This window comes from Coffea eugenioides, chromosome 2 (assembly GCF_003713205.1).
Source record: "Coffea eugenioides isolate CCC68of chromosome 2, Ceug_1.0, whole genome shotgun sequence".
In the NCBI taxonomy this organism is placed as follows: Eukaryota; Viridiplantae; Streptophyta; class Magnoliopsida; order Gentianales; family Rubiaceae; genus Coffea; species Coffea eugenioides.
Window position 1 is genome coordinate 24902559 of NC_040036.1, and position 26911 is coordinate 24929469.

General features: G+C 36.4%; 3 protein-coding genes across 6 annotated transcripts; 2 read left to right on the forward strand and 1 right to left on the reverse strand.

Moving 5' to 3' along the window:
- The first annotated feature begins 2089 nt into the window (after positions 1-2089).
- LOC113759313 (pentatricopeptide repeat-containing protein At1g14470) lies at positions 2090-6394 on the forward strand. The gene is made up of 2 exons (XM_027301879.1): positions 2090-2218; positions 4051-6394. Exons 1-2 carry the CDS (start codon positions 2090-2092, stop codon positions 6334-6336), a joined length of 2415 nt encoding a protein of 804 aa, XP_027157680.1. The 3' UTR covers positions 6337-6394.
- Positions 6395-7191: 797 nt separating this feature from the next.
- Positions 7192-11692, reverse strand: LOC113761075 (PHD finger protein ALFIN-LIKE 6). Of its 4 annotated transcripts, none has more exons than XR_003467116.1 (6): positions 11223-11692; positions 10911-10943; positions 9842-10070; positions 8214-8340; positions 7784-8113; positions 7192-7512 (listed from the first exon to the last, which is right to left on the reverse strand). XR_003467116.1 is itself a non-coding variant. In XM_027303897.1 (6 exons), the coding sequence occupies exons 1-6, from the start codon at positions 11317-11319 to the stop codon at positions 7441-7443; spliced, it is 822 nt and encodes a 273-aa protein (XP_027159698.1). In that variant the 5' UTR covers positions 11320-11692; the 3' UTR covers positions 7192-7440. The 4 variants fall into 4 exon arrangements, 3 of the variants coding, with proteins under 3 accessions (XP_027159698.1, XP_027159697.1, XP_027159699.1); XM_027303897.1 differs by having other exon boundaries at positions 7847-8110; XM_027303896.1 differs by having other exon boundaries at positions 7847-8113.
- Positions 11693-12413: 721 nt separating this feature from the next.
- On the forward strand, positions 12414-20478 carry LOC113759764 (GTPase Der). The gene is made up of 10 exons (XM_027302339.1): positions 12414-12570; positions 12701-12984; positions 13216-13570; positions 13691-13915; positions 14843-15102; positions 15978-16201; positions 16728-16853; positions 18114-18299; positions 19629-19766; positions 19844-20478. The coding sequence occupies exons 2-10, from the start codon at positions 12801-12803 to the stop codon at positions 20189-20191; spliced, it is 2046 nt and encodes a 681-aa protein (XP_027158140.1). The 5' UTR covers positions 12414-12570; positions 12701-12800; the 3' UTR covers positions 20192-20478.
- The last annotated feature ends 6433 nt before the right edge of the window (positions 20479-26911 follow it).

A 26911-nucleotide genomic window follows, 5' to 3' on the forward strand; every position in this document is an offset into this window, starting at 1 on the left:
AGTGATGGATCCCAATAACATCAGAAGATGTAGGCGGCATGTCAAAATTTCAACTGGTCCAGTATGAATCCTCAAAGCAGCTGCAAGCAACCATTTTGGAAGTCCTATAGTTGAAAGCAGCTCAAACAATCAAAATACAGATAAGGACTTGGAGTATAACTATAATCAGTGTAGAGATTCACAAATGGCAAATGCCAACTTTTCTTTCTTTTTTTTGTCAAGATCCCATCGGGATTTATTATATGGGGTCAAAGCAAAGTGAAAAAGACACTAAAGCCTATCTAAGATATCGAACATCAGCGTCCAATCCAGTTCATTTTTATACTGAAAAAGCATGTGATATTGTGCCTAAACCCGAGGCCCCCCTCTTCCCTTTCTTTATTACCACCATGTCCACGAACAAAATAGCCACCTCTCTCAATCACGTCTGCCTCAATTATGTATTCTTCAATCTGTCTATATCTCTTCTGAGAAATTTAAGACTTATCTAATCCATATGTATAATTCAATGTACTATAACAAGTAGGATTATTCTTTTGCTCCACCTTTCTGGTTTATCGATCCAAGAACATGATCCATAGCCTGCAGAAAAAATTGCATATCTTAGATGATGAGCCGTTGAGGCCTTTGCATCTGAATAATTAAGGCAAGAACATGTTGGTTTTACTAGCCAAAGATATATATATATATATAGACATAAAAAAACCAGCAATGATTTTGACTGGAGATGGATGGATTATGGAGGAAGCATGCACCACCTTTCATTTCTTTTCTATACTTTTCGGTTTGTTATATATGTTGAGTGATGTTCCTGTTGTACTCTGGCAAAATAATTAATTATGGTTCGATTGAGAGCTTTGTGATAGACTGATGGTTCAATAAGAAATAAGAAGCGGACAACGACAGTGCCACCTTTGGCCACAATGGAAGTATCTTTCTAGCTTAGTGCATGGGTAATGATATTTTACTTATCATGATTTTTTTTTTTGTGAACTATCGCAGATAATTCTTTTTCACAATTATTTCTTAATTTAAATTCGAATTTTACCATTATTTTTTAAGAGTATTAATTTGACATGGACATGTGACTTTGACGTCCTTTTCTTGAGTTGTATGAAAGGTAAAATAGGGATTTTTTTTTTTTGTTTCTCTTTTTAGACTGCTATAATCAATAAATCAGAACATACCAAAATGTATAGTATAGATACTAGCAAAACATATTTAAATACTAAAATAATAAATATAGACACTACTGATATAACAATATGAAAAAAAAAAAAGACATCAAATTTGTTCAGTTATTGATAGTTGAACTCACAACTGAATCCCAGCCATTTAATTTCAAAATTATTCATCTCTAACCATCACCTGTTCTATAATCGAAACTATAAACTGTGTAATTTGTACAGAACCTGGATGCCAAATTCCAGCCCGAGACATTTGTTGTTGGGCTTTCGAGAAATGTACACGCAACCCATTGGTGAAATGGGCTTAGTGTTTTTATTTGGGTGACTCGCATTCAATACATATTTGAACTTTATATAGGGTTGGTTATAAACAATTCATGATCCAATATATATATATATATATATATTTTTTTTTTTTGTGAGTTCAAACTTCAAATGGTGTTGATCGGTCAATATAAACAATTTCTACACTCACTTAGGGCTGCAAATGAAGCCGCTCGCGAGCGGATCGAGTCAAAACTCGATTAATATCGAACTCGGGTTCAAAAATGTTAAATTCGTTAGCTTACAAACTCGAGTATATATATATTATTTTTTATTTTAATAGTAATATTACATATAATTTCCTAATATTTTATTATTTATTAAGAAAAAAAATACTATTTTATTTATTTTTAAAAAATAAAATAATTGTTTTTATTTTTTCGAGCTTGAACTTTAAATTGACAACTCGTCAAGTTCGAACTCGATAAAACTAAGTAGAGATTCGATTCGATTAGGTCAAAATTCGATTCGACTCGACTCGTTTGCAACCCTATACTCAATTTATCATCAAACCAAATAGCAAACTAAATATATTATACATGAGAGCAAGAGGATCAAAGATAGCCAAGGAAAGAAGCATGACGAAGTTTATCATTGAATCTGAATCAGAAGATACAGTGGATATGATGAATTCTGCTTGTCAAACCCAACTTAAACATGCCACTCGTAGATGTGCTGATCCACTGATGGCTCAGTTTATTGAGGAAGTATTGATATAATGACTAAGATTGAGACCCAAAAAAAAAAGTTTAAATTCCTTGTCTTTTTCTTACTTCTTATGCTTCATCCTTCTCTTATTGAAAAAAGATTTAAAAAAACCAACTACAATTTGATTGTTTGTAATCAGCCATTTGTTGGAAAATGTTTTATTCCCTTTCTATCAAAAGAATACACACACACACACACACACACACACATATATATATATATATATATATATATATATATAAAAGCTTGAACATCAAAGCTAAAAATAGGATCCGCTATCTTCACTAACTGCTAGTGACAATTGCACCATGCAATATAAATATTGATACAACAAATATAAATATTGAAACAATAATTATAGATATTAAGATAATAACTAGGCCTGTCAATCGGACCTAATGAGTCGGGCTTTGATAAGTTCAAGTTTAGCTCATTTAATTTGAAACATTTTCGGGCTTCGGACTATGAGTTTCGGGTTCATAAATGTGAAGTTCATACTCAACTCATATAATATTCGGGTTGTGAGTTTTAATCGGGTTTAGCCCAAACTCACTTATTACTTCTTAATTTTCTTAATATAATTACTATAACTATTAAGTTATAAAACTAATTTAACATTTATAAGACTATAATATGAAAACTAAATATGAACAAATAATAGTTCTTAAAAAGTATATAAACAAAAATTTTTCAACAATATTTATATTTAATTCGTTCAAAATGCATGAAAAATAGTAATAAAACATACGATCATAAGCCATACAGCCGTCATGCGATCATAATAATTAGGTCTGTCAATCGGGCCTAATGAGTCGGGCTTTGATAAGCTCAAGCTCAGCTCATTTAATTTGAAACATTTTCGAGTTTCAGGCTATGAGTTTCAGGTTCATAAATGTGTAACTCATACTCAACTCATATAATATTCGGGTTGTGAGCTTTCATTGGGTTTAGCCCAAGCTCACTTATTACTCCTTAATTTTCTTAATATAATTACTATAACTATTAGGTTGTAAAACTAATTTAACATTTACAAGACTATAATATGAAAACTAAACATGAACAAATAATAGTTTTTAAAAAGTATATAAACAAAAATTTTTCAACAATATTTATATTTAATTCGTTCAAAATGCATGAACAATAGTAATAAAACATGCGATCATAAGCCAATACATCTTTAAAAGTTGAAACTTTTTTTTATAATCTTGTGATTTAAATCCAAATATGCTTGATGATTTGTGTTTGTAGACCAAAAAGAAATCAACAAATATTATGCCAATACAAAAATTTATTCAACCAATAAGAAAAGTTAGAGATTTAGTTATGCATTACTAATACTGGTTCTCAAGAAAGCTCATGGAAGAGTCTTTAGATGTATTTTTGTGTTTTGTAATTTATATATATATTTAGTATTTAGTAATAATATATTTAGATATATAATTATACATAATATCAAAATATAAATATTAGATATATAGGTAATTAAAGGGTCGGGTCTATATCGGATTTGAACCTAATAAGGCCCAAACTCGGCTCATATTTAATTCGGGCCTATTTTTTAGGCTCAAATTTAGACCAGCTCACTAAATGGTCAGGTTTATCGGGCCAACCCGAGCTTGGCCTCATTGATAGTCCTAATAATAACACTCAGAGAATCTAAAACCTAGAAATGTAGGAGATGAAGAAGGTATATTTTCATGTACGCCAATGCATATATTTGCTCGTGAATTGGCATGGACCGTTCACATATATACTTCCACAGTAACAATTGACTCAAGACAATTGTTCGCTTGTCATGCGAATCAATTAGCAACGAAAATGCCTACATCAGTCACCCATGTCGCACTTCAACTTTATAGCAAAGCAAATAAGGAGCCAAAACCAACTAAAACAACTCCATGCACAACTCATTCAAAACTCCCTCCACAACCAGGACTTCTGGGTGGCACAACTCATTCATCTTTGCACGCGCCTTCATGCACCGCCACGCTACACCACCCGGGTTTTTTATTTGGCCCCCCAACCTGATGTCTTTGTCTGTAGCAATATGCTCAAGTATCACTCCCAAATGGGTGCTACAAATGAGGTTTTTGCACTCTTTGATCAAATGCAGGAGGCCAATGTAAAGCCTGTGGCTTTTGTGTACCCATTATTGATCAAATCCTCTGGTAAAGCGGGGATTCAATTCCATGCCCATTTGTTGAAAAGGGGTCTTAATTATGATAAATATATTCAAAATGCAGTAATGGGATTTTATTGCAAATATGGGCCTATTGAGTCTGCTAGGGAACTGTTTGATATGATGCCTGAGCGAACTATTGCGGATTGGAATTCGATTATTTCAGGTTACTGGAATTGGGGGAATGAAGTGGAGGCGCAAAAGTTGTTTGATTTGATGCCGGAGAAAAATGTGATTACATGGACTGCAATGGTTTCTGGGTATGCAAAAGTAAACGATTTAGAGAGTGCAAGGAGGTATTTTGATAAAATGCCAGAGAAAAGCACTGTTTCGTGGAATGCAATGATTTCAGGTTATGCTCACAATGGGCTTGCCCAAGAAGCCATAGAGTTGTTTAATGAGATGATGAGTTTTGGACTCACACCAGATGAAACAACTTGCGTTGCTGTTGTTTCTTCGTGCTCAATGCTTGGTGATCCTGGTCTAGCTGAATCGCTTGTCAAGAGGATTGCTGAGAAGGGCACTTGTCCAAACCATTTTGTCAAGACTGCGCTTCTTGATATGTACGCCAAGTGTGGGAACCTTAATATGGCCAGGAAGATCTTTGATGGTTTGGGTGAATGCAGGAACTTGGTTACGTGGAATGCAATGATTGCTGCTTATACAAGGGTTGGTGATTTGGCTTCAGCTATGGAGCTCTTTCATCAAATGCCCAAAAAGAACGTTATCTCGTGGAACTCAATTATTGCTGGTTGTTCGCAGAATGGAGAGTCAGCAATGGCTATAGAGCTCTTCAAAGAGATGATAGCCAGTAAGGATTTAAAACCAGATGAAGTTACCATGGTGAGCGTAATCTCAGCTTGTGGCCATTTGGGGGCTCTGGAATTAGGCAACTGGGTGGCAAATTATCTAACTGAAAACCAGATAAGGTTGAGCATTTTGGGATGCAATTCTTTGATTTTCATGTACTCCAAATGTGGAAGCATGAGAAAGGCTAGGAAGATTTTTGAAGAAATGGAAAATAGAGATGTCATTTCCTACAACACTTTGACTACAGGCTTTGCAGCTTATGGCAGCGGTGCTGAAGCGCTTGAGCTGCTGTCAAAGATGAAACAAGAAAGTATGCAACCTGATCGGATAACTTATATTGGCATCCTAACTGCCTGCAGTCATTCAGGATTGCTGGAAGAAGGGAAGGCTGTTTTCAAGTCAATTAAAGATCCAGATATTGATCACTATGCATGCATGGTTGATTTGTATAGTCGAGTGGGCAAACTTGATGAAGCAAAAAGATTGATAGATAACATGCCAATGCATCCCCATGCAGGAATCTATGGGTCTCTCCTCAATGCTAGCCGAGTTCATAAAAGAATTGATCTTGGAGAGTTTACTGCAAATAAACTCTTTGAGCTTGAGCCAGAGAATTCAGGAAACTATGTTCTGCTTTCAAACATATATGCAAGTGCAGGTCGGTGGGAAGATGCAGACAGAATCAGAGGGTTGATGAAGGCAGGAGGAGTGGCGAAAGCAACTGGTTGGAGTTGGGTTGAACATGGAGGCAAGATACACAGATTTGTAGTCGGTGACCACTCGCACAAGCTTTCAGATGACATATACAGAGTACTGGGAGAAATGAAAAAGAAAATGATGGTTGCTGGCTACATGGCTGATAAAAGCTGTGTTTTAAGAGATGTAGAGGAGGAAGAGAAAGAAGAGATGGTGGGGACGCATAGTGAAAAGTTGGCAGTTGCTTTTGCTCTTCTTATTAGTGAACCTGGAGCAGTCATTCGGGTGGTGAAGAACCTTAGGGTTTGTCGGGATTGCCATATGGCTATCAAGATAATCTCGCACTTGGAAAAGAGGGAAATAATTGTAAGAGATAATAACAGATTCCACTGTTTCAGAGATGGGTTGTGTTCCTGCAATGACTACTGGTAGTCTTGCGTGAATGGAACACCCCTGTGTGTCGTAGCACTCATTAGTTATTGTGCTTAAAGGCCAGTGGCTGCAATTTTTGTAGCAGTAATTTCTGCAGTTTAAAGAGGTATGGAAGAAAGAAACATTATGTTGAAGTCTGTTAATCATGCAGAGTGGCAGAGTGGTAACTGTTTTAATCATGCATAAACAAAATTTCGACATTTCTTTCTTCTTAAACTAGGTTAAATGACGTTTGGAAGCATTAGTATGAGGATTGTTTACTCCCCCTTTGACTCGTGCGGGTTGAGCTATATCGAAACCTCTAGGGCCAGGCAGGGGTCGAATATTAGCTTGACATTACTGCAACGAAATTTCAAGAACATTAGTGCATGGCTTGACTACTTACACTCCCTCTTTGACTTGCGCGGATTCTATTCAAAACTCTAGCCTTGGGCCACAAAACCTGCTTGCTGTTGCAGTGAAATTTTCTTGATTTGACTTTCAAGCTTTCCCTTTTACGCTTGTAGAAAGCTCTAGTGCATGGTTAGAGCGATGGCTTGCTGCAGGGTCTGCCCCCATTTGCATGGCTTGCCACCGGTTATGGTACAATATTCATTGTTCATAAGCAAACCTAAAATCCAATTGAACGTCCCATCTCGAGTTCATAACCACCCTTCATCATGATACTGCGTCCTTTTAAACTAAACCTTATCATAACTACCTCTCATATCATGATACAACGTTCCACCTTCCATATAAACGCTGAATTTAAAGTCCATTCTCGTATGTCTGCTCGGGCTTTTGATGCCCTCCGCTCAGTCAACAAGAACTAAGCAACAAGAGCTAAAGCCAAGGATTCACATGCACTCCTCACCATAAGCTACAAACATAAAGCATTGGTATTGACTGTTCACATAGTAAGCATCTAAATAACAGCCCATCAACTTTGAAGTGACCAGCTATTTCATTTCTTCTATTACATTGCACCAATTTAGCTCAGCTGGCTATCATAAAACAAAAATGTCAACAACCACTTCTCTTAGAAAGAGAAAGCACCTGTAGAAACATCATGCTCTCAAATATTTCTTGGAAGCTTCTTCAGTTCTCTCCTAATCAACAAAATTTTTAGGCCTTTTCCGGATGAAAGGCAGCATATCTAGCATACTCCAGCAATCCTGCAAGCAAATGCCTTCTTTTCTACATTGTGAAAGAGATGCGGTCAAAATGTTAATGTTGGTGTAAAATACTTGGTTTCCGGAGTCATACAGAACACAAGACATGCTAGATCCATGATGCCAGAAAATGCAATGTAAGATATAATTCCCCAAAAAAAAAAATAAATAAATAAACCAAAGCAAAGAACACAAATTTATAAAACTGAGATCCCGTCAGCAAGCATTCTAATTCATTGATTTAACATGCGCCACAAACTTTATGTCACCTTGAAATTTAAACTACAGTTCTAAACCTTTTTAAGTCTCCATTGGAGTGCTTGGTCTTTCAACTTCAAAGCCATAGTTCAAACTCTCACCCTCTTGCTACTACAACCAGGGCACTTGTACTGCTTGATATGCTCAGCTTTTGCGGGTGTAATCTTCACACATTTGCCATGGAACCATCTCTCACATATATCACAGCAAATCCAGAACTCATCATTTGCATAATTATCCCCACAAGCTCCACAAAGTGTTGCTCCCTGTTCTTCTTCTTCTTCTTCTTGTTCCTCCTCCCCACTCTCTTCCTCTTCCTTCGATGACAACTTTGCTCCTCTGGGCTGAGACTCAGACTGCCTCGGCTGCTAAAAAAGAAAACACAAGTGGTAGATATTGAAAACTTGAAAAAAAAAAAGAAGACCACTGAGCAGGATAATAAATTACTCAAAAAAAATCTTTGCCTACCATCTTCACACTTGGTTTAAGTTTGCTGCTATTATTGTATGGAGTAGCCTCCTTTGCCTGCTTAACACTCCCAGTAACAACCTCAAACACGGTAGGTAGATCATTTATCATCTGAAAAAGCCGTTTCCTGTCAATATCAATATAAATGCTGAGTAAGAATTTAATTGAGTTGAAATACTAATCCTCAAAAAGTTTCATATAAGGCCATAATAAAGCAATCTCATAGTTCATTGCAAAATGAGCGCAAAAGTTTCATCATATAAAAAAAAGAATAATATAAATGCATCTACCACATGCCACCATGTCTTCAATCTACATTGATTTCATCTAAACTTACAGATTTTACTTTTGTTGCTGAAAAAAAGGAACAGAACTCTCGTTGACGAATCATTTGGAAGTTACAAGCAGAGTCCATAAAAACAATTGTCCAAAAGACTCTATCTACATCTCTAGAAATTAAGTTATAATACCATATGCTAGTCTGAAGAACCAAAATTAAAAGAAATGTCATATTTTTTTGAAAATTATATGTGTTAAACTTAACTAACTTCACGTTGCAGGAAATATAAAATGCAAATGGCAAATACAAAGCAAAAGATCATCCATTATTGCAGAATGTTCAATGCCACATCAAAGGCAGAGCCCATGTAGAAAATCCAATAAAGTAAGCAGTTTCCATAGCTCCAGGTGATCCCTTGAGAACCAGAAAGAATGAAATGAAATCAGACTTCCATATGCAGAATGTCCACTCCATAGCCACAATGTAGGAAAAATAACTCCCACTGGTGAAATCTAGGAAACTTTTTGCAATTCCAAGTCCCCCAAAGATACAAGTACCTGCCACACCTTGCTTATAGAAGCCAAAAAGTTTTTAAGTCTATTGGGATGAAGTCAACAAAAAATACAGACAGTTGGACCCAAACAAGTCACTTTTTGGCATGGCAGAACAGGCAATTTCAGCCACAAGCTTTTGAATGACAAAGTTGATAAGGTGTCTTGAACTTGCTACTCTTCTAAGCTGCTGATAAAACCAATGTATGACTTACAATATAATTTTAAGGAAATGACATGATAAGAATTTCATTCGAAAATAATGGATAGGAGAGAGAAACATCAAGAATACGAAAGGCAATGCCCTTCAGAAAGGATTCTTTCTTTGTCATGTCAATGATTTGGAGGAAAAATCAATAACATTGAAAGGCAATGGTCTAAGAAAATGATGCCATCATTGGTAGGAAAGCAGATTCTGAAACATACGCAAATAAAATCTAAATCATACTAAAAAATGAGGACATCGAGAGAGAGAGAGAGAGAGAGAGAGAGGACACCTTGAATCTAGTTTGGATCTAGTTCAAGGCAACACGAAGTGACCAACAATGACAAAAGCCAAAACCACAAACTATATTGCCATATCCTAGCTTTTATAGAATTAATGAAATTATAACTTGAGAACATAAGCTGTTGGATGCAGGTTCTGAAGTACGAGTAACATAGCTTTCCATAAACAACTCAAACAAATGGTGTAGTCATCCACCCACAACAAATTACATATATATAAAGTTGCACAATATAAATCAACTCTATAAAGTAAATAACATGCAGAAACTGATTAACAGAACAGATTTTACCTTTCACTCTTACCAAACCCAAAGCGAGCACCAAAGTAAAAAGCCACAGAAAGCAACCATGAATCACTGTGTACTGCAACAAGTGATAACCAGTCCTTCTCTTGCATCCCATCCCTTGCAAAGTTTATACCCAGTGCAGGCTCAGGAAGTTCCGGAGGCACTTCCTCAACAGGCAGGTTGACTTCCCACGTCTCATTTGGCATTCCATACAAGCACAAGTTCTCCTTTTCTGAATTCAAAAGTCAACCGATTGAATCAACTTTGTACCAAGGATCCTCTTCTAAATTTAACAACTAAGGATCATTCAGAAAAATCAGACACTCCCATAAGCAAGGACTTTCAGATAATGTTACATCAAGCACTAGGGTTTTAAATCATTCAAGATGTTCTCCCAAATAAGGTTTATTGATCAAAAGATGACAAGAACAACTGGGATGAGAAGAACAAGAAATGCTCAACCAGTTTGAGCTCAAAAAGATACTAAGGTCAAATGATTTTCGAAAGGTTAAGTAGGAGAAGATTCCGTCAAATGCGATAACCAATATACCAGTTGCAAGAGTTTGACATCAACAAAATCAGACTACATGGGCTGCAATTGATCGAGGAAGCAAGGGCAGTAAAAAGAACTACATAAAGACGAGTTCTTCCCGAGGAACAACAACTAATAATGACTAAAAACAGTTCAACAACTTATAAGATGTAAAGCTATTCACAGAATAATCAGCTGAATCTACATGACGGCACTACAGCTACTAAAAGCTCAAAATAAGGACAAAACAACCGATAGTCATACTCCAAAAGTCAACCTTCAACATGAGCTCTACGTAATAGCCACCGAAACTGTCCTTCCAAGGAGCAATTAAGAGGTCCACCAAAAAATGTGCATAAAAAATAAAAGAAGAAAAATCAGAAACTTAAATCCCCTTCCCCAGCCCCAACAACGCAAAAAAAAAAAAAAAAACTTTATATATGTATTTAACTTTAGAAACACTACTAGACATGAGTTGGTCCAAAAACACGAATTTAAAGGGCTTGGAAAGCTCCAGAAGATGAAAAATTGTTAACTTACCCGGATCACACTTCTCGTAGAATTTCTCAACATCTGCCAAAAAGAAAACAAATTGATAAGCATATGAAAACACGTAAATACGCATACTGCAAGATTATAAGCAAAAGTTCTGTGTCTGCATGTCAAATTTATGCATAAACATAAAAAAGTTCATGCTTTACGAAGCAAAATTGGACACAACACACCGCTATTTTAAAAAAAATCCCAAATACTACAAAGCACAAATTGTTAATAGAAAAAAGAAAAGAAAAATAGAGAGAGGGAAAAAAAAGTGGAGAAAAAGAAAGAAGAAGGAAGAGAAGCGGAGCGGACCAGTAGTGAGGGCTTTGATTAATCCACCTCTACGACCTTTGAAATCGTTGAACACTTCTTCTACAGTTCTCGGTATCGGATGCGGAATACTCTCCATTACCACTTACCACCTTCTTCTTCACTTTCGCCTCAATTCAATTCTCCACTTATTCTCTGCCGAAAAATTATGCAAAATCCCCCCGAAAATCGAGTCAAAACAGAACCGTAATTTCTGAAATTAGGGTTTTTCTAGGAGCTAGGGTTTCTTCTTCATTGTTCCCAATTTCAAATTACAGTAATACATAACAATTGATTTACTAATGTTTTTACTCGAGGAAGAAATATTCCAGCCAAAATAAATAATACAAATATAGCTGTATTATTCTTGTATATATAATATGGAGAGAGAGAGAGAGAGAGAAAGAGGAGAGAAGAGAGAGGAGGACTGCGAGGAAACAGCGCGAAGAAGGAGCGTGGGAACGACAACATGTGTGAACAAATGACTACTAAAATAGGAGAAAGAGAAAAACAAAAAGGGTTTTAAGCGAAATTTTTTTGTTGAGCAAATTATTTAGAGAACCACTAAATTTTTTGATATTGGAGTTTTGGCCACTCAATTATTAGAGGGTTATAATTCATTGATCTATCAAATATATAAATTTTGGATCATTTCGTCTGGTTCCACTGTTAACTCTGACAGATCTAATATCTCGTAAAATCACGCCTGGATGTGTCAAATTTAATGATGGAATCAAATAGAACGATCCAAACTTTACATATTTAATGATTCAATAAATAAAAACATTCTATTAATAATAAAATGGTCAAATCTTTACTATTTAAAAAGTTGAGTGGTTATGTGAGTAATTTGTCACTCTTTTTTATGTTGCTACTATTTTCCAAGGGTCACCATTTTTTGTCTTTTCTCAAAATTGTACACTCACATTGAAAAACACTGTCACAAGTACAGTAGTACGTCCAACGTAGAAGTGTAGATAGACAAGAAATGTACGTGGCGCGTTCTGATTGGACCCCTGGTGGAGTTCGATAATTGAAATGGTAATTTCTTTTTCTTTTTCTTTTTTTTTTTTAAAAAAAGGTTTTCATTTTCTTTTTTCTTTTATCATGTTTACTGACATTGGAAATTGGTTCCCTGAATATTTTACTAATTTTACTACAAATTTTGCTTTTTGGGTTTCTTTCAAGCTATTCCCGCACTCTTCGCTTTCTATTTTTGGTCATCTCCTCCTGCTCCACAATGCCCCCCGGACTTTACCCCAGTTGGTATTCAACTGGCCCATTTCCATTTCAATCTCTGATCAGTGGTTAAATACTTCAATCTCCAAGAAAACTTCCTCTCCTCTGTTAGGTAATATTCTTGAAAACTCTGTCAGACATTTATGCAAACATGTGTATGCACATGCTTTTTCTTTCACTTCTTCTAGTCACTAATTCAACGTTTTGGTGAACAAAATTTCATCTTTTTTGCTGTTTTGCAGTTTGGAAAAAGTAGTTGACCCTACCCGCCGAGGAGAGGAAGAGCCCTTATGTGTAAATACCAATTAGTTTTGTAGATAGCGGTAAAGTTTCAATCTTGGAATGTTGCCCTCATGGGTTCGAGCTCTTTCATCCAGAAAGAGTCGGTGTGGCATTGGAATCATCTCAGCAAGTAACACTTTACAGAACAATATTGGCAACCAACTGACTGAGTTCTTCGAAAACAAAGAAAGAAACCACTTTCAAGCCAATTCAAGCTCCTCCAGTCAAGTCTCACAACAACAGGGTTAGTTGTATAATTAGAAGATGCACCATTGTCTGCTATTTTTCTCCTGTTGTTTTGCAAAAGGCTTTATCTTTAAAAGTTATGTTTATTGTGGCAGCTGCTGCTTGATTGAAGTGCTATGTTGTACTTAGATATATTGCATAAGCACATCAACTCTGCAACGCATTCCTGTTGAGATTGTATTAAAAAGACTTAATTTTGTTTTCTTTTGATTACTGTTTTGGTTGTTAGGATCATTATTGCTGCCTTGTCGTGCAAAAAGCGGTGGAGGAATAGGATGGCGGGCGACAAAATACTGCAATTTTGTATCATTGTCTCAACCCTCGGTACATCTAGATGTGCGAAAATTCTGTACTGCTCTGGTACAAAAAATGCCAGAGGAAGATATTTCTGGATTGGCTGATGATACTAACAGTGATGTGGAGAAGTTTGATGTGGATGCTGATGTTATTAGTGGTCCCAAAGAGCCAAAGTTTGAGCCTAAGGCAGGGGTGCCCATTGATTTTACTAAGATTGAGATTAATAAACTTCCTACTGTTATCATCATGGGACGTCCTAATGTTGGGAAGTCTGCACTGTTTAATCGGTTAGTTATGCTTGACCATATGATGCATGCTCCCAAAATGTTATTTTTCTTAAGTTTTTTCCAAATTGTTTTGCTATCCTTGAGAAATAAACTTTCAATATATTGCTTGTGCTATTATAGTTTGATACGAAGGAGGGAAGCTCTTGTATATAATACTCCAACTGACCATGTTACGCGGGACATTCGAGAAGGGGTTGCAAAATTAGGTGATTTGCGGTTTAGAGTTTTGGATTCAGCTGGTCTAGAGGCTGAGGCTTCCTCGGGTTCTGTCCTTTCCAGAACTGCAGGAATGACTAGAAATGTGCTGGGACGGTCTCAACTTGTGCTCTTCTTAATAGATGGGAGGTTAGTACTGTTAATAAGGTTTTGCATTTGTATACACAATATTGTGCTTAAAATGTTGTGCTTCTGTTGTACATGAATGCTGTCTCAGCCAACTATAATTCCATTAAACATATAAAGGGACATGTATTGGGCAATCGTCAGATCATGCAAAGCATTTGCAACAAAAATATCTAATTTCCTGGTTTTGACTTGAGTTCTATGAACCTTTTATGTATGGGCTAGTATCAAGTAGTCGTCAACTGTATACGCACCCAATATAAGTTCCAATGCAGAGCTCAATACAAGCAATTTAAAATACTTAAGCCTGCATGGTTTTTTTTTTTTTATTTTTTATGTTGGCTGCTGTGAAGATAATGATGATAGAGATATGTCGTGAGGTTTTTGAGAAATCACATGTTCATGTTTTCCAATTGGGACGGTTTGTTTAGGTCAATAGTGCTGTTAAGTTGTTTGATAAACAATTGTCTTGGAAAAAGAATGGGGACAGCGATGCCAAAAGCTACCATGCAAGTTTCAGTGCCTGTTTCCTGGTATTAGGCTGAACAAATATTTACAACAAATGTAATCCATAGAGGTGAGAAAGCAATTCAACCTAGATGAAAATATATAGTTGAAGAATAGATGGAAATATATGATTATTATTGTTATGTAATTCAAAACAGAAAATATGAATGCTGAGAAGCTGGATGTACATATGGGGTAAATGTTTAGATTCAAAAAGTACGTCTTCTATGAACTTGTACACATCTTAAGCAGCTTTTGTATCTGGAAGGAAACAGTTGCTGTTGTACTTAACTAGATTTTACATTGATGTGATGTTGCGTTGATGCTCAACTCAGATCAAATTAGCTTTATTATCATGTTGTGTATAGTGTTCAATACTTTAGTATCTGACATAATTCTCAATATTGATTATGTTCTCATCAGAGAAGGATTACAGGACATGGATTTGGATGTCGGAAGGTGGTTGAGGAAGAATGCACCTGGAATCAAGACTCTTGTGGTAATAAACAAAGCTGAAAAGCTTGATGCATTCTCTGGTTCTCTTGCTGCTTCTGTTGGTGAAGCTTATTCATTAGGATTTGGGGATCCTGTTGCATTGTCTGCCGAAACTGGATTTGGTATGTCAGAGCTTCATGAAGCTCTTAAGCCATTGCTTGAGGACTATATGTTACAAGTCTTAACTGGTAAGACGTCAGTTGCTTGTATTGTTTGACCATGATTTTCATCTTCCGTTTGTGTCCTGAAGTATTGTTTTTGCGTGGTGCTTTTTTTTTTTTTTTGGGCGCCACCAGTATATGCTGCAATTGGTTCATAATGGGGGATTTTAATGGCATTTGTATGATGCCTCTAGGCTGTGAATGTGACAATGATGAGTCTTTTGAGGTTAATACTCACATCCTGCTGAGATTTGCATTTTCATGTTTGTTTCTGGGGTAAGATTTCAGAGAAGCTCTCTAAATTCTCTTCTCACAATATTATTAGTTTAGTTGTTGTTTCTATCTGGCTGCTTATGTGTCTAGTTGTATGAAGCAAATAATGCTACTGAGGACGCAGCACCTTGGACAGTATGATCCCTAACCTGTAAGGTTATTGAGGTAGTAGGCCATTAAGGCTCATTTAATTATGTCAGTATAGATTATCCTGGAATGACTCATCTATTGATTCCTTATTGGATTTAAGCAGTTGTCTCATATTTGGTTGGTATATCCTAAAAAACGTCCAATCTTATGATTTAGATTATGAATTTTAGTTATTAAAGTAGGTTTGAAGAAGTCTGAAAAAGTCATCTTGTTTTGTGATCCCCATAGGCTTTCATCGAAGAATAGATAATCCCACCCTTTCTCTCAGGGTTATTTATCCCACGTTTGTAGGATGTTTGATTTATTTTCTGAAAATCAACTAAACAAGGGAGGACACAGGATTAGTGCTGCTTGGGTCATGCCATCAGACTGAAGGAATGGCTATTCACTTCTTCTTGTAATATCTGCACATGCTTTCTTTCATAAATAACCACAAGAATACCTGTTTATGGACTGCGATTTCTACTTTCCAATTTTAGATGATAATATTGAGGAGAACAGCTCCAAAGAAGATGAACAGTTGAACGATGAGGATGCTAAGTCGCCACTGCAATTGGCAATTGTAGGGCGACCGAATGTTGGAAAGTCAACATTGCTCAATGCAATATTGCAAGAAGATCGTGTTTTGGTGGGGCCAGAGGCTGGTTTAACTAGGGACTCTATTCGCGTCAAATTTGAGTATGAAGGAAGAACGGTCTACCTAGTGAGTAGCACTGTTACATCTTGTTTTGTCTGTGTGTGAGTGTGTGCGTGTGCGTGACATATCCCTGTGCTGCAAAGAGCTACCTTAGTTTTGCAGCTTGGAGCTCTGCTGTTTCAATTACTTCTGAAGCATTCTTTTGTTCTGTTATAGTATTTTTCATTTATCATTTACAGAGATGGAACCGAGGCAAACTGGGAAGTTTTTCCTTCTTACATTTTAAACACCAGATTAAGTTATTGGGGAACTCATCCCTTTAAAAATTCGTTTCCTTTAGGATTGTATTTTTTTCTGAATAATTAGATTCTGATATGTGTCATTGGCCTACATATATTCCTCATATCTGCATGTTATCTTCTCACTTTTTGAGTCTTTTGGTCTTGAATTTTTATATTGAATCCTGCTGATAAAAGAAGTGCGACTTTTTTTCAATTCCTTGTATATACCTATTGGTTATTTTTTGCATATTAAGAAAATTTTCTTTATTGGGTTGTATTTTATTTGTTGCTTATTAGTTTCTCTTCTTCAGGTTGACACAGCAGGTTGGCTGGAAAGGACAAACCAGGAGAAAGGACCAGCAAAGTTGAGCATTGTGCAATCCAGGAAAAACCTCATGAGAGCCCATGTTGTAGCTTTGGTTCTTGATGCAGAAGAGGTTTGACTGAGACTATAATGTTCTCTCTGTTTCACTACGCCGTTTTTTTTTTATTTCCTGAAAATCATGCTATACTGAAAGGTATAGGTAAGGTTGCAACTGTTGCTAATGGCTTGAATGATTTCCTAACCTTTAAACTTAACATGGCAAATCTCAAATTAAGCATACATTTTAGAGCATTAAAAGGGCCCTCTGTTTCAGAGAGGGTAAGTTGATAACTACTTCTGTATTAGTCAAAGAAGCTTCTCTCGTAGTTTGGCACGTTCAGGTATCCATAATCTTTAGGACTTAAGCTCCCCCTTTTTTAGCTTGTTTATACAGAGGAAAGTTTTATATGAAAATTTGATTGTGAAAGATGAGGATAAGGAACAGGAAAGACGTGCCATTTTGCGTGTGTAAACTTCATTAAACAGAAAGAAACTCATGGGTATTCGTTTAGGCTATGCATCTCTGTAGATGATGCAGGCATGCAGCAGACCTAGTAGGTGATTGCAGAGTATAGTCTGCAAGAGAAATTTTGTTACATGTTTCATACCAAAGGAAACAGGAGAAAATATGTAACTTCCCTGACTAACCTGTTTATTTTTCCCGCCATTCAGTTGGGGAATAGAGGGATAGAATACAGAAATGGTGAAAAAAGAGAGACTTGGAACACTAGGTATGAATTAGCAAACAAACAGAATGAGTGCAACCTTGTATGATGCTAGCCTTGAATGAACCATGAGTAAAAGTACAAAAATCAACAAAAGCGTGTCAAATTTGTGGAGGACAAAGTATGAATTATTTGGAAGGCCATGTCTACTACTAAAATGTGGTTCATGTTAAAAGAAGTCTGAAAGCCAGGGCTATTTTCCGTCTCTTTTGTCATTGGGAATATCCGAGCAATCTGCCCTTCGGCACCATTGTTGTTGTTTGTATTCTATTTCATTTTCAGAGGGTTGTTTAATTTCAGATCTATGCTTCTTGTTTTATCCCCCCTCTTTCCAGAGTGTCATAGCTGTATAGTCACCTAAAGAACTTTGGTTACTTCAGTTCTTTTTGGAACTTGAGTGATGCATTATTATTTCAAACTGGTCTGTTTTGCATCTAAAGCAACAGCTCTCTTAGTGTATGTCACTCACTGACATTTTCTATTAATTAATTATGGTCTTCACTGAACTAATAGCGACTTACTGTCAGGTAGTATATCAATTTGATTGCTGATTGATTTGTTGTGATGTAACTTATTGTTCTTACTTCATGTTGTTTCATGATGATTAGATTGGAAAAGCTAGACGGAGCTTGAAGCATGCTGAAGTAGTTATAGCAAGGCAAGCAGTGGAAGAAGGGAGAGGTTTGGTTGTTATAGTAAACAAGATGGATCTTTTAAGAGGTAGAGAAAATAAGAAGACATATGAGAGTGTAATCAATGCTGTGCCTGAAGAAATTCAGACAGTCATACCCCAGGTTTGTCAAGATAGAAATTTGTTAATTCGAGTTGATATTGCTCCATTGTGTTTGCCTTCACGTAACATTCTCATTAGTGTATAAAGAAGATCTTTATGCACAGTATCTTCTAGTCCTTATGCAGTCCTTTGAGATAAGGATGCAGTGTGTAATAAGTAGTTCTTTTTTTCTTTTCTTTAAGTGGATTGGCTATCCTGGTTTTACTGCATGTGTGGTGCAATAGAGGCGAGTAGGAATAAGAAAGCAGTAAACTTTCATATTGCAGCTTTGCAGTTTTTGTTGCATAACAGATCATCTCTTTGGATATTTAAGCTACTAGTCTCAGCACTTGGATGTCTCTTAAGGTAGTTCTTGGCTTGGTGTACAAATCACAGATAGGCATAGATTCAAGGTATTATTAGCTGGGGAAACTTGTTTCCAATAGAAGGATAGTGTTTGGGTTTTGGTGTAAAATAGATTCTAGGCGGATTTAATGGGAGTAGAAAATCATGTAGACTCTGCATCTAAAATTTAAAACCATTTCTTCACCTCTAACTTGGTTAAGTGAGAGAGTTCATTGTGTCATTATGGTTCAGAAGATGCAAGTCCTTAGATGAAGTACAAATGTACAGTTGAGTATCTCATTAGGGGCTTTTTTCCCCCCTTTCTGTGAGTAATTTGACCACTTTTTTTTATCATGTTGGCCACTGCTTTATGGAATTATAAGAGTTCATAAATGTGCTTTGAGATGAATGCTGAGGTTTTGGCTGGTGCTAGATGTAATCGATATAGCTGAAGCTCAAGTTCATGCTCCTAATCCTCCTATGTGCATTATGGCAGTTCTTTGTGCTGTCAACTGTTATTCTCAACTAGTTGCTTCTTAAGCGAAAATTGGTTGTCGATCTTCTTGGTGGGCAAGCTGATTTCCACTGCTGGACAATATCAACAAGTTGCCAGTACTACAATAATACTTCTCAGCATCTCAAAAGAGAATTTTTTTGGTAAATATAACCTCAATGTTGAGTTGGTGAGAGTTAGATGGCTCATCCAGACTGATTTGGTAATAGTTGGTATTGCTGTTAAGAATTAGACGACGTGTCCAAATTGGTAAAACGTCCCAACTGCAATTTCTTTTTAAGTGAAAATCAATCTGAACTGCAATGTCGCTCCTGGTTAATAATAATAAATTTATCAAATGTTATATCGTGTCGTAAACCCATTCACCTCTTGATCATTTGATTCCCAGGCCAGTGCTGTTTACATTACATCAACTTCCTTTTTCATGAGGCAAAAACATGTACATAATCTCACGGATGTCTTTTAATGAAGCATTTGTAAAATTTGTTTCAGGTGACAGGGATCCCTGTAGTATTCGTTTCAGCACTGGAGGGTAAGGGCAGAATTGCTGCGATGCGCCAGATAGTTGATACATATGAAAAGTGGCGTTCAAGGTTATCAACAGCTCGTCTTAACCGTTGGTTGCGTAAGGTACATTCCTTCAGTATATTCTTGCTCTTTGACAGTGTAAAATAGCGTTGAGCAAGCAATCTCGGTTGTGGTGGCAGGTTGTGAGCCGACATTCATGGAAGGATCAGGCTGCTCAACCCAAGATAAAGTATTTCACTCAGGTAAAGGGTAGACCTCCAACCTTCGTTGCATTTGTGAGCGGCAAGAATCGGCTCTCAGATACGGACATAAGGTTCCTGACAAAGTCATTGAAAGAAGATTTTGATCTGGGTGGGATTCCTGTACGAATACTGCAGCGGTGTCGTTTAAGAAATGCAGGAAGTAAGAAAGTCACTAGCAAGAACCAACAAACATCTGGAAGAACAAGGATGGCCTCGGACAAAAGGAATCTCCTTGAGAAAGAAGAGGACATCATCTCAGCGGAGCACGTTGCTAACGATGCATGACTGACCTTTCACGAGTTTGTATGCACAAAAATTGAGGGGAAGGTGTTGGGATGGAAGGAATCCCTGCTGCAATAATTTCTTCATGGCTTATTTTTTTTTTTGAGTTGGCTGGAGTGTCTGTCAAATTTAGAAATTGGCGCTGGCTGCTTTCTCCCTTGTCCTGTGCTGTTTCTTTGGATAAATGTAGCAGTACGTATATAAATTCTGAATGTACAAAAACCCCTTGAATGTAGTGAAGAAAGAGATAGATTGATCCATTTAAAATCCAATATGGGAAATTTTTTTTCTGCTTTCATGGCATAATTGGCTGTGCGGTTGTGAGGTTCATGCCCAGTCATTGTCACTCCGCTATAAGCCGCGGTGCCCGCTGGCCTTTAGACCTCTTCCGAAGATGAATCTGGAGAGTTGGATTGGACCTCTCCCAAGCAAGGTTGGACTTAGATCATGGTAAATGGAGACCCTGATTCATTCACCAACGCAACGCCAGTTGGTTTGACTGGCAAGGATTTCGCTTTCGCTTATTGGAGGTGTTGGGTTCGAGTTTTGTGACCCATTATGGGGTTAAAAGCGGCTGGACTCTGGACTATACAGGGCCCAAAGTGGCTATCGGATGATGGGGTGATGCACCCATAAAAAAAAACGGGAAACCCTGGCTGGACTCTGCAGGTGTTGGACTTGTGCAGAAATGAGGAAAGGCTATGGATTGTGGGCTTCATAATAGACATTGGAGCAGCTTCAACTTCAAAGCTTCAAATCAAATGTTATTACACCAGGCAACTTCAATCCGGCCTATGGTTAATGGCACAGATCACATACAGTTAAAATATTTGTTTTTCTTTTTGGAAATTTAGTACCATTGCTTCTTTTTTTTTTTTTTTTTAGTACAACATTTTCACAATTGATTCCATACTAAACTATTGAGAAGGAGGGAGGGGGGATGGAAATGAATCTAACTGAACTATTATTGAGAACTCGAATGAAGCTAAACTACCTCTATGGAATAATATTCCAGGAAATCATGGACGGGGTTTCGAATCCCTCACCTGAACCAAAAGAGGGACTTTTTGTCCCTCCCTGGGGCCGACCGAGTAGTTGGTTAAAAATATTCGTTAGCTGATGCACAGCTCCAATTTAGCCAAGGGGTTTGTTGGATGTTACCTGCTAAATTAGAATCTTTGACCATTTTTGACCAAAAGAAGAAAGGAATCAGTACGAACAATCCAACAAATCAGGAACAAGATGAGAATTGTTTTATTCGTGGCCTATATTTGTGGACACGCTAGCTTCAAATGTACATATGCATAGGTAAAATATTAATACTACGTGATTAGATTTTCCCACCCATCGATCCTTGGATGAGCTGCGCATATGACCTCCAAAGTCCACGGGAACCTTTTTGGTAAGATTGAAATGCATTTTGAAATTCCATGGGGAGGTTTTTGGTAAGATTGAAATGCATTTGATACTATGAGAAAAATTCCTTCTCCTGCTACAACAATAAATAAACATTAATCTCTAGCTAGCTATAGCTATGGCTGCTACATGCAAGAGGACCGATGATCAACCTCCGAAACATGCATCAAGTGACTTCTTAAAAAATTCAGACGGGAGTGCACCCTTCTGGTCCAATAGTAGTTCAGTTTTCACTGGCCTCCTTAGATCCAATTGGATCTCTCCATTAGATTAGGATAATGTAGAATACTATAGATAAAGTGGCGATTAAAAAAAAAAAAGAAAAAGAAAGATGCATCAAGTTCTCATGTAATTGTTGTTGTGGCTCAAGAATTCTCAAATGACTGCAAGTCTTATTAGTATTCACAAAGAGCACACTCAAAACCGCGTAGCATTTCTGACCAACTTGGAGCCTGAAGGAGGGAAAAGAAAACTGAAAAGCGACAACTGATCTAGCAGTATATAGCTAGAAGGCTTAGTTGTCAGAGCGGTGATGTAGAGATTGCAGTTGTACAAGTAGTAAGTAAACTAGTAATGCCAAGATTTTCACAAAAATGTTCGTATTCAGTTGCTATAATGGCGGCAGCGGTGGCGGACTTTCAATTCTCATTTCTCATTTCTCAATAGAGACCGAGGGTGCGGTCCACAGCATTCACTCCCCCGTACATTGACCCCTTTGAATATTTTGGGAATTTTCGTCATTTTCTTTCTTGGCTCCCTCAAGACCCCCACTTTTGGAATTTCTAAGTCAAGCCCAGGCTTGTATCACGGGGCATTTGGAGTTGATTTGGTATAACGGTCCTATATTTTTTTAGCAACTCCATTGTATGCTTCTGGGACTTTGTTCAGCTCAAATTCATCAATCCAAGATGGAAGAAAGTTGACATTGTACACTCTTTTTTTGTTGAATTTTTTGTTTGACCTTCCCAACCCTTCTCACGTCCTTCCTATTTCCAGTCTAGTATTAGATACAAGATTCGAATTTTGACTCCGATAACGAAAAAAACTCTTGAGTCGTCCTCCCTGACCGCCACTGTTATGACTGATAAGCTTCTCCTTGCTTTCTGTCATCTTAATTGTGACAACTGGTTTAAGAAATACTTGTACATTTTCATGTAGCTATCCAGTCAATTTTGCGTATGTTTTACTACATTCATCACAGTAACCTTTGCGTCGAACAAGGTGATAGACGCCCCAGTGAGACAGTCATAGATCACCTACTACTTTCCTTTACAACGTAGTAATTGATTAGTTCAAAGATGGGATGGAGATTCTGAAGTACTTAGCCATGAAATTCATTTCTTCCTACGACATTTTTTTCCTGGCTTGCTAATCATGTCATACAATCTAATATGACCAATGTGGAAATTGCGAACTTATGTTTGGCGTGTACGTGTTGAAGAATAATTCAGATGTTTAGCTAGAACCAGATGAGATGAACTTACTGAATAGTTCCAACCAAACCCCAAAAAAAAAAAAAAACCAAAGATTTGATTTCTTTGTGAAGAATTGAAGTGTTGGTGTAAATGCAATAATTCGAAAAGTGATATAAGTACATTAAGAATGGGGAAAATGAGGCTCCCTCCATTATTGTTAACCGGTAAAGATTAACTTTGTCGAGCTACGGAAACCTAATTCCTTGTGATTAGTCAAAAGACTTAGCCATTAAGAACCACAGGAACTAAATTGCCATTTCTCGTCTTTATTATGGTGAGGCTTGACAAATTAAGTGGTGCAAATTCTCTAATTACTGCACCATATCTCTCTCTCTCGACAATTCATTTTAGTCAGAAACCTCATATTCACCTGACTAATATCTTCTTTTAATCAGAAACCTCATAGTCACCTGACTAACATCTCATTTTTACTCATTTTATTACAGTACTACTACAATTCATTTTAGTCATGAGCTCGATTGGGATTCGCATTGAGATTGGACGTAATCTTCAATTCACTATTGGCATTTTTAATTCGGAATTATTTTTTTGTCGTTGGCATCAAAATAAGAGAGATATTAGAGCTTTTACGATGGCATAATTGGACATGTCTACTCTTTGACTACGGATAAGTGTTGTACAGAACAAGGGGAAAGGATTCTGAATAAGGAACAAAAAGAAGAAAGAGAGGAAGTTAATCAAAGTTACCAATACCATGACTTAAAAATAGTATGTTTGTTATAACAAAATTTTGTTTACAAATGATGCTGGTTGTTAATAACTTCATAGTTCTTAGCTTTCTACTCCTGTACCCTTGTTCCTAGTTTAAAATACAACAGGAAAATAAGGATTTAAATTCTTGAACAAATTGAAGTTGCCCTATAGAAAACCAGTCCTCAAATTTTGCTTCATTAATTGTACACTATGTTGCTCTTTTTCCTATCTGTTAGAAACTATATGACTCGAATTGAATGGGGTTTATCATCTCTTTCAGTAATTTTCATATGATAGAAGCAATCAAGTGTGTGCATATAATGTATTCTATGTATGATTAGGCGTGGTTTAAGTCTTTGAGAAACAAACTATATATATGCATTAGTATTAATTAATATAATAAAGAAAAATAGGTTAAGAAATTCTAGGAAAATTGGCATGTGATGAAAGGCATATTTAGGTTAAGAATTTAAAGATTTAAACCTATTTTTCTTTAAGTAATAAATTAGTATTACTTTACGAACCATTGATTTGTTTCCTACTCATCAAGATTAATTAGAGGGACCGTGCATGTTTATTTTCATTTGTTTTTCTTTCTTACAAAAGTTAAAGTCAAATAATGTACTCTAGCTTAAGAGGAGCATATATAGAACATTTTGTCAAAGTATCTCCACTCCATTAGCTAGCTAGCGCCCAACATAAATGGTGTCATGTCTTCAAACCCGAATCTGTAAAATTGGCTCCTATATTTCATGTCACAACACCATATCAATTCTATGCTGTTTTGGTTACCAAATAAGTTTTAAAAAATTTTGTCCACATCATTATTCTATGTACAAAGCATTTTTTGGTTCATGTCTGCCTTTCTAGTTATTACTACTTCTTTAAACTTGTCATAGCTAGGTTCACTTATGATGCAAGTTACATGTCCTTTGAAGCTATATATATGTGTGTATGTATATATATATATATATATATATATATATATATACATACAGATTTCTTGAGCCACACAAGATTAACTGTTGCACATCATTAATCATCTTCTCTTTAGGTGTGACATGCATGTCAAAGTGCTGTTAATATCTACTCAATTTAAGTATATTTTTTGGAAATTGGATCTTAATATGTTGAGCCTTCTTGTGCTCATTCATTTTTATGATATCATGAAATCTTGCGGCCGGACAATATCTGCACAAGAAGTTAATACACCACTACAGGCTAATTTATCAAAGTTCTGTATCTTTCTTCTTCTTTTTTTTTTCGGTTTTTGAAAATTAAGGTTAGTTTGGGTGTTACTGCATACTAAATTCCATAAAACTGAAATGGGACTTGTAGCCTATAATACTAAAGTTCATGAAAAGAAAACTCTCAATGTAACAAAGACTTGGAATTTTAGCTTGTTATTAACTCCTGTTCTGCTCTTAACATGCTGTAGAGCCACTGGAATCTTAGGATCAAATTAACATTGTTTTTTATTGTTGATTAAACTGCTGAACATATGCTATGTCAATCTGTATATATATATAGATTTGTGTCATTGATGGTATATGTACGTAGCACAAGAATGCTTTGGAATTGTAGCAAATTAATCTACAAGGCAGACTACTGCTCAAAAAAAAAAAAAAAAAAAAAGAGCCTAGAAGGCAGCCAGACTTTAATAGTAGTAAGGATTCAAAGTGGCTGAACTTGCCCTCATAAGAAAACGAGTATTGACTGAGGGTTGCTTTCTCTAAACAGGCAAGTCTAATTCTTGTATGACATTTTGGATTCTTTCCTCTTTTTTTTTTGGTTGGATTTTTTTGTTTTTTATCCATGATTATAATGACATTCACCATCTTTACAAGTAAAACGAGCTTGTGATATATATAGTAAATCATAACAGACAACAGTTATCACTTGTTCTTATTTAATCAAAAAGTTACCATGTACTAAGAGGTACAAGTAACTTGTTCTTATTTAGCGAAAACGAATTGTATAAAAGAAACTACGAGTAAGTTTAAACTTATATTTCTATAGAAAGTAATGATGTCTTGAGAGATACTACTACATACAAGAAAAGCCCCAAATTCCAAAAACCTTAGCAGCAAAAGGATTTCTTTCCCCCTGCAACGTACAATTTCTATAATGGCTATGGGATAAATATGTAGGCCAAAATTGCTTTGGGAGATGATGGACCTCTCTAGCATTCTTAGACCAAAACTAACAACGCACACGCACGCACGCATGCACGCACGCACGCCTGTCAACTATGAAAGTGCGGTACTGAGGATCAGATGATGACTGCCACAATCCATTTCACAGCTATATCTAATTAGTAAGGACATCTCAGCCTATCTAGACCAGATCCCAAGAAAGAATGTAGCCTGAAGGAGGAGAATTCTAGCCATGCAATTTAAAATGCCATAAAATCACAATTCAATTAGTTGGGCTGTACTAAAACTACTACAGTAGATTTATAAATTGTATTATCCTCTAATATCTTGAGACTGTACTGTTTTTATTAGTCAAATTATATTAACAAAAGCCTCTGTCAGTAATGGGTTAGTTACCTCGCTATGATCTTGACAACCTAATATCTGAACTGGACAAACGTTTCTGTCTTCATTCTAAATGGTGGTTTATGAAAAATGGGTGGCCCCAACCTTCTGCTGGATTTTCCATTAATCTATCTTTTGTCTATGCCTGCCTGGTCGTCTGCAACCATGCAAGTATACCATCATGATCTCATCATTCTCATTGTCACAAAAGAGAAAAATCTCATGTCCACCTTTTTGTTCTTTCCTTCTATTCAAGAATGGGAATTACAAAGATCGGAAAGGAGCTAGAATGAGGTCAGCGAGTGATGAAGCCGAACCCTCCTTTTGAGACAAAAGGAAAGAAACAATTTAAGAGTATAGATCATTTAGCTATACATATCTAGTTTTCCTAGTCCACCTTTATTTAACTTAAGAGATGCAGTTGAATAAATCCGATGAAGCTATACAAGAGACTAGAATAGGTTCCAATTTCATTCCAACTGAACCCTCGATCTCATGTTACCTTCTCAAACTTCTCTGGCCTGGAAAGCATATTACTGGAATCAAACAAGATATAGAAATATATAGAATCCCATGAA

What these genes read in the sequence shown, in the direction of transcription:
- LOC113759764 (XM_027302339.1), top strand. Translation starts at nt 12,801, where the DNA reads ATGTTGCCCTCATGGGTTCGAGCTCTTTCATCCAGAAAGAGTCGGTGT. An exon ending in AAGGAAGAACGGTCTACCTA is followed by an intron (nt 16,202 to 16,727) that starts GTGAGTAGCACT and finishes TCTCTTCTTCAG; the next exon opens with GTTGACACAGCAGGTTGGCT. An exon ending in TTAACCGTTGGTTGCGTAAG is followed by an intron (nt 19,767 to 19,843) that starts GTACATTCCTTC and finishes TTGTGGTGGCAG; the next exon opens with GTTGTGAGCCGACATTCATG.
- LOC113761075 (XM_027303896.1), bottom strand. Translation starts at nt 11,319, where the DNA reads ATGGAGAGTATTCCGCATCCGATACCGAGAACTGTAGAAGAAGTGTTC. An exon ending in CTACGAGAAGTGTGATCCGG is followed by an intron (nt 10,071 to 10,910) that starts GTAAGTTAACAA and finishes TTTTGAATTCAG; the next exon opens with AAAAGGAGAACTTGTGCTTG. An exon ending in GGGTTTGGTAAGAGTGAAAG is followed by an intron (nt 8,341 to 9,841) that starts GTAAAATCTGTT and finishes TGATATTGACAG; the next exon opens with GAAACGGCTTTTTCAGATGA.
- LOC113759313 (XM_027301879.1), top strand. Translation starts at nt 2,090, where the DNA reads ATGACGAAGTTTATCATTGAATCTGAATCAGAAGATACAGTGGATATG. An exon ending in TGGCTCAGTTTATTGAGGAA is followed by an intron (nt 2,219 to 4,050) that starts GTATTGATATAA and finishes TGCCTACATCAG; the next exon opens with TCACCCATGTCGCACTTCAA.